The 12,965-nt window shown below is 41.1% G+C and overlaps 1 protein-coding gene and 1 pseudogene across 2 annotated transcripts in view; one reads left to right on the top strand and one right to left on the bottom strand.

Moving 5' to 3' along the window:
- Window positions 1-447, bottom strand: part of LOC311143199 (moesin) — a 33,429-nt gene extending 32,982 nt beyond the window's left edge. The window contains exon 1 of the mRNA XM_084178986.1: window positions 15-447. Coding sequence (XP_084035112.1) covers window positions 15-26 — 12 coding nt within the window. The 5' untranslated portion in view covers window positions 27-447. The remainder of the gene's footprint in view (window positions 1-14) is intronic.
- A 2,736-nt stretch (window positions 448-3,183) lies between these two features.
- On the top strand, window positions 3,184-12,635 carry LOC311143117 (ribosomal biogenesis protein LAS1L-like; annotated as a pseudogene). Its single transcript, XR_014615541.1, has 8 exons — window positions 3,184-4,309; window positions 4,665-4,790; window positions 6,515-6,519; window positions 10,670-10,769; window positions 10,902-10,987; window positions 11,159-11,386; window positions 11,505-11,809; window positions 11,954-12,635. The product of XR_014615541.1 is annotated as a ribosomal biogenesis protein LAS1L-like (transcript).
- Window positions 12,636-12,965: the final 330 nt, after the last annotated feature.

The following is a 12,965-nucleotide window of genomic DNA, read 5'->3' as shown; positions in this document are numbered from 1 at the left end:
AAAATGCTACTCACCGTCTTTGGCATTTTTGCAGTTCTCTGTCTTTAGTCACTGATGTCAGGAATTGGACGATAATAACAATGGAGTCAACTAAAACTTTTGTCCATTAGATAAGGTGCGCAATCTGAAAAATCGTCCGTCACGTTTAGTTAATCTTTGATTTCAAACTTTTCCCACAACCTAAAGAAGGCTACTCGTATTTTACTATGTTCTTTGTTTCGCCTCAAAGTCGTGGTCCAGAGCTTGATTTCCTGCTAATGGCACTGTGACTGAAAAACCACACCCAACGCAATGAAGACATACTAAAATGAGTTTTCAGCAGACTCCGCCTGTATTCTCAATGACCCGTTATGCCTTTGTAAAACTCCAGTTAAACGTGAGCAGTTGAACTATACTGAACAAAAATATAAGCGCAACTTGCAACAATTTCAACGATTTTACTGAGTTACAGTTCATATAAGGAAATAGGTCAATTGAAATAAATAAATTAGGCCCTAATCTATGGATTTCACATAACTGAGCAGGAGCACAGCCATGGGTGTGTCTGGGAGGGCATAGGCCCACCCACAGGGAAGCCAGGCCCAGCTAATCAGAATGAGTATTTCCCCACAAAAGGGCTTCATTACCGACAGAAATACTCCTCAGTTTCATCAGCTGTCCAGGTGGTTGGTCTCAGACAATCCTGCAGGTGAAGAAGCCGGATGTGGAGGTCCTGGGCTAGCGTGGTTACACATGGTCTGCCGGTTGGACATACTGCCAAATTCTCTAAAATGATGTTGGAGGTGGCATATGGTAGAGAAATAAACATTACATTCTCTGGCAACAGCTCTGGTGGACATTCCTGCAGTCAGCATGCCAATTGAACCCTCTCTCAACACTTGAGACATCTGCAGCATTGTGTTGTGACAAAACTGCACATTTTAGAGTGGACTTTTATTGTCCCCAGCACAGGGTGTGCCTGTGTAATGATCATGCTGTTTATTCAGCTTCTTGATATGCCACACCTGGTCAGTCGGATGGATTATCTTGGCAAAGGAGAAATGCTCACTAACAGGGATGTAAAAAAATGTGTGCACAAAATTTGAGAGAAATACGCTTTTTGTGCATATGGAAAAATTCAGGGATCTTTTATTTCAGCTCATGAAACATGAAACACTGTACATGTTGCGTTTATATTTTTGTTCAGTATAAATTCCTGGACTATAAATTAAAGCCAGGATATCCCACATAATTCTGATTTACATAATTTCCTGCATACCCTAAAACTAGGCAGCTAGGCTACTAGCAATATCCATTTAATTTCACTCCAGTTTATCAAGCTATAATAATGCAATTTTTAAAGTCACCTAAGAGACACTGTTTCTGGGACAGGCACACCGGATATCTTATTTGATTAGAATCGCCATTGCCTTTTGCCTATTCTTTTCAACAAACACCTAGAGCTCTATTTCTATAATGGATTATTCAACCTCAGAGGAGTTTTGTCTTGTGACACATAATTAGGCCTACATATGTGTACCACCCATATGAAACACAGGCCTATTGAAGTCGACTTTCAAGCAATACAATCATCTGAATTTCATATGAAGTGAATTTTTGTGTATGCAAATACCTCATTGCCATCTATTGAAAATGAATCCAGCCTCATTCCACTTCCCCTGACCCATGGACAAATATGGACACCTACTGAAATAATTACAGAAATAGGATAGACCAAGGCCTAATATAAAGGCCTGTAACTACTCATACGAATATGGGCCAAATGTTGATACCAGTAAGATAGACTGTACTGTACAAAAGCTATAATAATAGTAGCCTAAAATATATTTGATTTCCTGCATAGGCCTATAATTCACAATGATTTAGGCTGTATAGCCTACATGCATGCGCAACAGCCAGCAGGCCTATGACAATAAATTACACCTCATTACTGTATGATTGAATAGAAGACTAGACATTACCTGTTATATTTGCTTATTATTTCTGGGGTTTTATTCAAATTTCAAGAAATATTAGAATCTGTTACGAACAAAGTGGACTACATTTTGTAGACTTTACCCTTTGCCAAAGTTTTTTAAAAATGGCCTTGTTTAGAAGGAGTGCAAAGGCAAATTGAGTTATTGCACAAGCGCACCTCACATAGTAGGCGTTCCCTAATGGAAATATGCAAATGTTTGCTAGAACGGGCCAATGGGATCTCGCTAGCTTGTGCTTGGCTCTGCCGACCTCCTTGCTTGTTGTGCCCACTATGACTATTGTGTTCCCATTGGAAACGACAGGCTGTGGACAACTTTTATTTAACTAGGCAAGTCAGTTAAGAACAAATTCTTATTTACAAAGACGGCCTACACCGGCCAAACCTGGACGACGCTGGGCCAATTGTGCGCCGCCCTATGGAACTCCCAATCACGGCCGGTTGTGATACAGCCTGGAATAAAACCAGGGGGTCTGTAGTGACGCCTCAAGCACTGAGATACAGTGGCTTAGACCGATACGCCACTCGGGAGCAGCGGTCTCGACTATCTTGGGTTAGTTATACAAAGCTTTGGTAAACTATGAAGATAAGCTAAAACTGATTCTCCAATAGAAATCCCTGATCACACTTGTAGGCGATGTCATGGCGACATTGGCTAGCAAAGCTCGTGTAGAAACACATCATGGGACTAACGGTTGTCTCGCGCCGAACTGCGCATGTGCAGGTCGTCAAATCAAAGGCACTCCTTAGATATTAAGTTGTTTTTGACGAAAATGAAAACGTGTAAGTTTGTCACTTTTACGAGGTTGGAGTAATAACATTTTCAACTACTTAAGACATTGGCTAGAATCTAGGTGGTGCCTTTAGATTTCGAGGACATTAACGACTAAGAAATACTTTTTCCCTTCTCTCATTGACTTCTTAAACCCCAAACCCCGGCCTGATCTGTTTGGCAAGCGTTACCGGAAGTCTTGCGATGTTGTGCCTCTGGGTTTAGAAACTCTGTGGTATTAGCACAGAGATACCGAAGATTTTTTATAACTAGCCCAAGATAGACCACAGCCTGTCCTTTCCAATGGTAGCAAATTAAACATAGTGGGCAGAACAAGCAAGGAGGTGGGCAGAGCCAAGCACCAGTTAGCGAGAGCCTATTGGTGCGTTCTAGCATGTATTTACATATTTCCGTCAGGGAATGCCTACTCCTTCTAAACAACACCATTTTTGGAAATTTGGCAAATGGTAACGTCTACAAAACTTAGCACACTCTGTTCGTAACAGTCTCTAGTTTTGGAAACATAAAACTGTATTGAGATCAAATGTTTCATCGATGAGAACATTTTCAGAATGTCAGCCAAAATCCATCTCGCTCCTACTTCTCCCACTGCCGACCACTGGGCTTCCTCTCACCACCATAACGCCAACCGGGATGCTTCACATTTATACTTCCGATGAAATATCCGTCTCATTGTTCTATCAGTGGAGATACTTTTGAGGAGATGGGAAAATTCGGATTAACGTCCATTGTGTACGTTGCCTTGCTTCGTCAATGGGCCGCGCGGTGCATTCTGGGCGATTCTACAAAGAGTGAATCGGAGTCAATTGGGCGCTAGCTAAAAACTCAACATTAGTATGAATTTCGTCAACAAGAAGAACAACATCACAATTATTGTTCTCTGTAATATCGTATAGCTGTGGAATCGTGACATTACGTACCTTAGAGGAAAATATGCAGGTTTCTCGACACATACCCTGACTTCGAGAAGGTCATGCGTGACGATTAGCTTAGCAACCGCGTGACGCAGCATGACAACGTCAACACAATTGGTCGACAGTCTGCTGGGTGAGTTGTTACACGTTCCTCCATTTATTACCAATGGGATTCCTATCTCCTCCTATCTCTAATATATCTGGTTAGCATACTGTTAGCAGGGGCTTATTCATTACACCGATTATCTTGCAAAACAATTCTTAAACAGAAGCAAACAGAACGAAACAGGGAGGGACCTACCTGAATTTGTCCAATAGAAACCTTCATTTTGCAACTGTTTAGACTAATGATTACACCCCAGGTTAGCATTGGATAATTCATTTTGGGTTAGCTACATGTTTTGTACTGTAAGTTAATTTGGTAAAAGCGTAATATTTATTGTCTTTAATGGTCTTCCTGATGTTTCTTTAGCTGGTAAATATGAAGAAAAAAACAACAGAGAAGAAGGGCCATGTAGTTGCATGGGTCAACAAAGCAGAATGGGACCAGGTGGTTGAGTACCTGTACTCAAAGGATTGTGCATTACAAAACTATGCATTACACAGAATATCAGAGTGGAAAGGCAGGTAGGTCCATCCGGCTGGCCAGACAGATAGGTCCGACCGGCACGCCAGACAGCTTGGTCCGGCCAGCAAGATAACTAGGTCCGGCCGGCCAGACCAATAGCTAGGTCGTGCCAGCCGGACAGATAGCTAGGTCCGGCCGAGTAAGGGTTACACATATTTGATCTTCAGATAATGTTATCCTGTCGCAAAATGACTATTTTGTTAGATAATCACAGAATAGTTGATATGTGTTCGCTTAGCTTGTAGCTAGTTTGTGTTCAAGTGAGGTTTCACAGCTGTTTTCCGGTGAACAAACAGCGGTTCCTTGATGTGTTTTTACGCAAGTATTATCACATAATTTGGTTTATTTTGTCAGGTATGCCCACAACACTCCCATCGCTCAAGAAAGCACATCAGACCTGGTGAGATGTCAGATACTTGACCGATCAGGACAACTTCACACTAACGACCTGGTCTTCCTTTATGCAACAGCGTTCGTGAGGTAGGAATCGCCATAGTGTCTGTAGTGTATTAGGATTATGGAATGTTGTTTATCTTAGTTCAAATGTAGCAGTTGGAGGGTGACGCCCCAGGGGGGATAGGTGATTGGACGAAAAAGGGAGCAACCCATTTATTGCCATTGTTTATAAGTAGGACCTAGACAAAGAGCGGGCAGAGGCATTCAGATTAATTTGGGAAGGTGCTTCTCCAGACACCGCGGGTCTGTAACTTATGCTGTAAACTTGTGATATTAATAAAAGCTTCTAATCACGGTGCAGCCTAAGCAGACTCTGTGTTTGACAGCAATAGCCACCAACATCCGACGGGACACGACATGTCCTAATTCTATGTGAATCGCTTTGTTAAAATGTTTATCTCACATGTCATGTTCAAATGTTACATTATCTCACATGATAGGTTGGCAGCTGTATTGTTTGCAATCGTTGTTACAAATAATACTCACACAATCAACAATGTAGGGTGATTGCAGGGCTGGAGCCAGAATGAATCAGCTGGATGGGCATTTGATTTCCATAAGGGGTCACGTTTTTTCACGGGACCTCCTATGTGTACAGTGCACAATGGAAATTAAAAATAAACTCGAACCGCTGGGCCTCGAGGGACCCCCCTTCAAGCTCATTCTAACAGTGTAATTAATACACGTAATATATGCTGTTTATGAAGGTCTTAGGTTTTTACGCAAATAACACAAAAGCATTTTCATTAGTTTATGTTACTGTAAGATACGTAAAAACACAAATTCAAGTGTTCAATACATTTTAATCATGGGGTGTCTTTGTTACAACTATGAAATAGAAAGCATATGTGTTGGAACACCAACCACCAAGACGTATGGTCAGCAAGATGCTTAGACGAAAACATCAGTAGCCTAAACATCATTACAGTATAGGCGCCAAGTGTGCTTGATAAATAGTGAAAATCAGCACAAAAGCAATAATGGCATTATAATGAATATAAGTGTCAATATGACACGACAGTAGATACTGTCAGTTTGTGTGTCTTCACGCAATGGTATCAATTGGAGCATGTCCATGTCACAAACAACGAAAGCTGGCGAGTGCGTTCCTGATGTTGTTTTTTTGCTTGAGATGTAGGGCCTGCTCTCTCTTTTGGATAAAAGTGTCTGCTAAATGGCGTATATTATTCAGTGATGACATTTTGTGCTGATAATCCTGATAATCCAAACGGTGCCACAGTTTCATTTGTTGGTGGCACAGGCAGTGCGCACCGTTCTGGCTTTTTTTGCGCTAAGGCCTCGGAGGTGTAGGTTCAGGCTGAGGCTCAGAATCAGAAGAAGAATCATCAGAGATATAATTATTAATTTCTTCCCCATCATCTGAGTCGTTTTCATTCAGATTTTGTAGCAATGCCAACGCAGCATGTGCATCCATTCGTCTTGGTCTTCTTACTATTGTAAATTACACACGCTCTTTGAAGTCCTAATCCAAGTAAACCAGAGTAGACTGATAAAACTGCTTGGATTCTGTGGACTGATTTAGGGTACATACCCTTTTGAGATAATATATAATTAGAATGGATCAATACAATAAAATTGCCCACCCTGTACTTCATTCACAATTGGTGATTACATAATTATGCATTATTCGCTTCCCCTCGCTCATCAATTCTCCAATTCTCCCCCTTTCTCCACCATCATACTTTACTTAATTTCTTTCATCTCTGTTGTTATGTCTGTGAAATTAGTTTCGGTATAGTTTCGGTTCAGTTTCGAGGCAATTATCGTGGTGATTATCAGCTGGGCACGGCACCTTCAACTATCGGGTGAAGGAATGTAGCAGGCTCTACTGTCGGGAGAAGAAACTACTACACTGTCTCTCAACGGAGAAAGCGTCCGAGAGAACGAAACAGCGCCCGTCTGTCTTACTATACAGTGCATTCGGAAAGTATTCAGACCACTTCCCTTTTTCCATACTTTGTTACGTTACAGCCTTATTCTAAAATGGATTAAATCATCAATCTACACACAATACCCCATAATGACAAAGCGAAAACAGGTTTTTAGAAATGTTTGCTAATGTATTAAAAATAAAAAACTGAAATACCTTATTTACAGAAGTATCCAAACCCATTACTATGAGCCTCTCAATTGAGCTCAGGTGCATCCTGTTTCCATTGATCATCCTTCAGATGTTTCTACAACTTGATTACCTGTGGTAAATTCAATTGATTGAACATGATTTGGAAAGGCACACACCTGTCTATATAAGGTCCCACAGTTGACAGTGCATGTCAGAGCAAAAACCAAGCCATGAGGTCAAAGGAATTGTCCGTAGAGCTCCGATACAGTATTGTGTCGAGGCACATATCTGGGGAAGTGTACCAAAACATTTCTGGAGCATTGAAGGTCCCCAAGAACACAGTGGCCTCCATCATTCTTAAATGGAAGAAGTTTGGAACCACCAAGACTCTTCCTAAAGCTGGCCGCCCAGCCAAACTGAGCAATCGGGGGAGAAGGGCCTTGGTCAGGGAGGTGACCAAGAACCGGATGGTCACTCTGACAGAGCTCCAGAGTTCCTCTGTGGAGATGGGAGAACCTTCCAGAAGGACAACCATCTATGCAGCACTCCACCAATCAGGCCTTTATGGTAGAGTGGCCAGACGGAAGCCACTCCTCAGTAAAAGGCACATGACAAACCGCTTGGAGTTTGCCAAAAGGCACCTAAATGACTCTCAGACCATGAGAAAGAAAATTATTTTGTCTGTTGAAACCAAGATTGAACTCTTTGGCCTGAATGCCAAGCGTCATGTCTGGAGGAAACCTGGCACCATCCCTACAGTGAAGCATGGTGGTGGCAGCATCATGCTGTGGGGATGTTTTTCAGCGGCAGGGACTGGGAGACTAGTCAGGATCGAGGGAAAGATGAACAGACTAAAGTACAGAGAGATCCTTGATGAAAACCTGCTCCAGAGCGCTCAGGACCTCAGACTGTAGCGAAGGTTCAACTTCCAGCAGGACAACGACCCTAAGCACACAGCCAAGACTACGCAGGAGTGGCTTCGGGACAAGTCTGAATGTCCTTGAGTGTCCCAGCCAGAGCCCGGACTTAAACCCGATCGAACATCTCTGGAGAGACCTGAAAATAGCTGTGCAGTGACACTCCCCATCCAACCTGACATAGCTAGAGAGGATCTGCAGAGAAGAATGGGAGAAACTCCACAAATATAGGTGTGCCGAGCTTGTAGTGTCATACCCAAGAAGATTCGAGGCTGTAATTGTAACCGGTGTGAAATGGCTAGCTAGTTAGCGGTGCGCGCTAGTAGCATTTCAATCGGTGACGTCACTCGCTCTGAGACCTTGAAGTAGTTGTTTCCCTTGCTCTGCAAGGGCCGCGGCTTTTGTGGAGCGACGGGTAACGGTGCTTCGAGGGTGACTGTTGTCGATGTGTGCAGAGGGTCCCTGGTTCGAGCCCAGGTAGGGGCGAGGAGAGGGACGGAAGCAACACTGTTACATAATCACTGCCAAAGGTACTTCAACAAAGTGCTGAGTAAAGGGTTTGAATACTTATGTAAATGTATTATTTCAGTTTTTTATTCAAAAAAAAATCTAAAAACCTGTTTTTGCTTTGTCATTATGGGGTATTGTGTGTAGATTGATGAGGGGAAAAAACTATTTAATCCATTTTAGTATAAGGCTGTAACATAACAAAATGTGGAAAAAGTCAAGGGGTCTGAATACTTTACGAATGCTCTGTATACAGTGCCTTCAGAAAGTATTCACACCCCTTTACTTTTTCCACATTTTGTTGTGTTACAGCCTGAGTTTAAAAATGTAGGTTTTGTGTCACTGATCTACACACAATACCCCATAATATCAAAGTGGATTTTTTTTATTAATAAACAATTCAAAGCTGAAATGTCTTGAGTCAATAAGTATTTAAATCCTTTGTTATGACAAGCCTAAATAAATTCAGGAGTAAAAATGTGCTTAACAAAGTTGCATGGACTCATTCCATGTTCAATAATAGTGGTTAACATGATTTTTGAATGACTACCCCAACTCTATACCCCACACATACAAATATCTGTAAGGTCCCTCAATCGAATAGTGAATTTTAAGCACAAATTCAACCACAATGACCAGGAAGGTTTTTCAATGCCTCGCAAAGAAGGGTACTGATTGGTAGATGTGTAAAAATTAAAATAGGTTAATGCTGAATATCCCTTTGAGCATGGTGAAGTTATTAATTAGGCTTTGGATGGTGTATCAATACACCCAGTCACTACAAAGGTACAGGCATCCTTCCTAACTAATTTGCCGGAGAGGAAGGAAACTGCTAAGGGATTTCACCATGAGGCCAATGGGGATTTTAAAACAGTTATATAGTTTAATGGTTATGATATGATAACTGAGGATGGATCAACAACATTGTAGTTACTCCACAATACTAACCTAAATGACAGAGTGAAAAGGAAGCTTGTACAGAATGAAAATATTCCAAAACATGCATACTGTTTGCAACAAGGCACTTAATACTGGAAAATGTGGCAAGGAAATTAACTTTTTGTCCTGAATACAAAGCGTTATGTTTGGGGCAAATCCAACACAACACATCACTGAGTACCACGTCATATTTTCAAGCATGGTGGTGGCTGCATCATGTTATGTGTAGTCTTGTCATCGGCAAGGACTAGGGAGTTTTTTAGGATAAAAATAAATGGAATACAGCTGTAAGCACTGGCAAAAACCTAGAGGAAAACTTGGTTCAGTCTGCTTTCCAACAGACACTGGGAGACGAATTCACCTTTCAGCAGGACAATAACCTACATAAGGCCAAATCTACATTGGAGTTGCTTACCAAGACGACATTGAATGTTCCTGAGTAGCCTAGTTATAGTTTTGACTTAAATTGGCTTTAAAATCTATGACAAGACTTGAAAATGGCTGTCTAGCAATGAACAATCAACTTGACAGAGCTTGAAGAATTTTTAAAAATGATAAAATGGGCAAATATTGTACAATCCAGGTGTGCAAAGCTCTTAGAGACTTACCCAAAAAGACACTGCTGTAATCACCACCAAAGGTGCTTCTACTGAGTATTGATTCAGCGGTGTGAATACTTATGTAAATTAGATATTTCATTTTTAATACATTTGCTAACATTTCTAAAAACATGTTTTCACTTTGTCATTATGGGGTATTGTGTGTAGATGGATGAGAAACAATCTATTTAATCCATTTTGAATTCAGGCTGTAACACAACAAGATGTGGAATATGTCAAGGGGTACGAATACTTTCTGAAGGCACACTATATTTATATTCCAGATTCTGACATTTCTCATTCTAATATTTCTAAATTCCTTTCCTTTTCTTTTTTTGCGTGTATTGTTTTGTATTGTTAGGTATTACTGCACTGTTGGAGCTAAGAACATAAGCATTTCACTACACCCGTGATTACATCTGCAAAATATGTGTACGCAACCAATAACATTTGATTTGATTTAATCATGTCATTTATAACCACATCATAACAATTTGCCTATATTAAGAGGGTCAAGACGTTCTGTCTGTTCTCTAGTCTGCACAGCATCTCCTCTCCCCTACCTATACATGAGGGCCTCTCAAGAGATACATTTTGTTATTAACATCACTCTAGAGTAATTTTTATAGCGTATGGTTATGTACTCATCCCAGCCTTTCACTGTGATGCCATTACGTTGTGTTGAGGGGTAGGGTGGATGCAATCAACAGGTGGCATGTGTGTTTTTCGGTTGTGAGGCAATAGCACCCATAGCAATTATAGACTATATTTCTCTTTTCAATTATATGATCTGTATATTCGGTCCCAGAACATGAATTGTGAGCTTGGTCATCATTGCTGTGTTCGTTTGTTGTGTAGGATTTCTAGAGGAGGACAAACCGAAGATATTGTGGCCAGCACCTTCTGCAGACATGAGCTGGATCCTTGCCCAGATCAAGCACTTTGCACTAGAGTCTAGGTCAGTTAACACATTCATTGGTATTGTAGTGATTATGTCAATGCGACAAACTGCATCAGATTGTATTTAACAAATAATCATTTTATTGAAATGACAAAGCTCCAGGTCCTCATTGTTCTTTTTCCCACATAGTGAAATACTAATAGATGCATTGATGGAGGATGGAGTCATGGTTCCAACCATTGAACAGCTGGAGTCACTTGGTGTTGACCCCTTAGGTAAGACTGGGATTAGGTTGTTTTCCCCCAATAAAGTCCTTAAAATAAATATTTGTGTAAATTCCATGTTGATTTTATAGATTAACGGATGTTGTAGTAATACTGGGGACAAAAATACTGTAAGCCATACACACTTACCTTACTGAGAGAATAATGTATTTGTTTTTTAAGATAATGCCTACCCCACTGCTCCCGGCCTCCCTCGAGTCGTCCTGCATTTCTGGCTGCTTAAAGACAAAACAGTGCCAGATTTTCCTGATACCGTTATGAATCAAAAAGCCAAAGGAATGCCAGACTGGAGGACAAGATCTTCATGAATTGTATCCAGCTGAGGTGGCAGCAACTCCTTGCAGCATGTCTGAATGCTCCCTACGTGGCCATGCCTCACCTGCTCCAGCAGTAACTGACTTAATTATGTACACACATCACTTATTGTATTCTCTACTGAGCTGTACGAGCTTATGAAATACATTTTCTGCCATTATGTTTGAAAATGACTTAATGTTTGAACTTTTAGGATCCTGGTGGACATGGAGCACCTGATGCCTTTGGACACCCGACAGAAGCTACTCAGACTGAGTAGTATCTACACCCAGGGGGCAGACTCAGGCCACCCTAGCTGTATCTACACCCTGAAGATCCTGCATGAGAGTCTGCGGCTGCAGTCCAGACACCAGGTTCACACGAAGCGCCCAGGCACCGTGTCTGACCCATGCAAGGCCCAGCCAGAGAGGACGGAGGACGTCCAAGAGTATCTGAGCCCAGATGCCCTGTCCGAGAAGGCCGCGGAACTCAGGGGTTCTCCCTGGCAAGTTTGCACAGGTCAGTTCAGTTGTCATGGCAATTTGCAGAACATGAAAGTGATTGGGTATTCTGATTCCATGTTATTTCATTATATCTAAATAGATTTGTATTGATAAGCAATAATCAACTTACAATGCATTTTGTGTTTTCTCACCTGTTTAGACAAACTCCAGTGGAAGAACCCTAGGGAAAGTCCCAGGCCAGTCTGAGGACCCTTCCTGCCTGATGGTGAATTACTTCTCTACCATGACTGTGTTTGACCAGCAGGTTGAGATGGAGAATGCCAGTCAGCACAATGCACATGCAGGCTAAGAAACAACAAAACAATATCAGTTATACTGTAAATCAGTAGGCTTCCATAGAAATAGAACTATGAATATAGAGGGGTTGGTTGTTTAACAACCATGGGGCAAAACAGATGAAGTTGGCTTGCTTACATTGTTGACAACATTTAAGCTATATTTAGTCTCCACTGTTTATTGAAAACATAAATACATTTGCACAATGACCACTTGTTTCTCAAATACATCTTTACAGTTGTTGGTTCGCTAGCTAGCAAATTTTAGCATTGACATAAAATCACTCAAAACACCTCAAAACAAGACATGGTAATAATAACAAGATGAAACAAGCTGAAACGAGTCACTTACGATTCCACACATGGCAGTTTCTTGTCATTCTTGCTATCAATCTGGCCATTCATAATCACAACAACAGGCTGATTTCTGCACAATGGAAGCACGCACATCGTTTTCAGCCAACCCATCTGAGTAAGCAATAGATCAACCATCACTAAAATTGTGCTTACTTTATCTGATCAGTAATGTTTCTGTTAATCTTTCTACAGGGTCTCAATGCCTCACCGAGTCTTCACTGATGGGCTTCTCTGGACACAAAATGATCTCAGCAAATTGAAAGCTGGTCTGCAACTGTTTTAAACAAATATGCCAATACTGTAAAATAAAGGCCTTCACGGTCACTGATGTTCATCTGCAAAAACATTGTATTGTTTTTACTCTGACATGCCAAAAGCAGGTTTTTGTTTTCAAATAAAAGTACTTTTGAGTACTGAAAACATTATCACTTTATTTAAAATATTCAATTCCTTGCAATAAAATACAAACATAAGGTTCCCCTCATCCCTTTTATGCCACTAATATGTATCAGAATTACA

Source organism: Coregonus lavaretus (genome assembly GCF_964263955.1).
Source record: "Coregonus lavaretus genome assembly, chromosome: 15".
NCBI classification, from domain to species: domain Eukaryota; kingdom Metazoa; phylum Chordata; class Actinopteri; order Salmoniformes; family Salmonidae; genus Coregonus; species Coregonus lavaretus.
The sequence above is the reverse complement of the archived record's forward strand: the minus strand, read 5'-3'. Positions and strand labels throughout refer to the sequence as shown.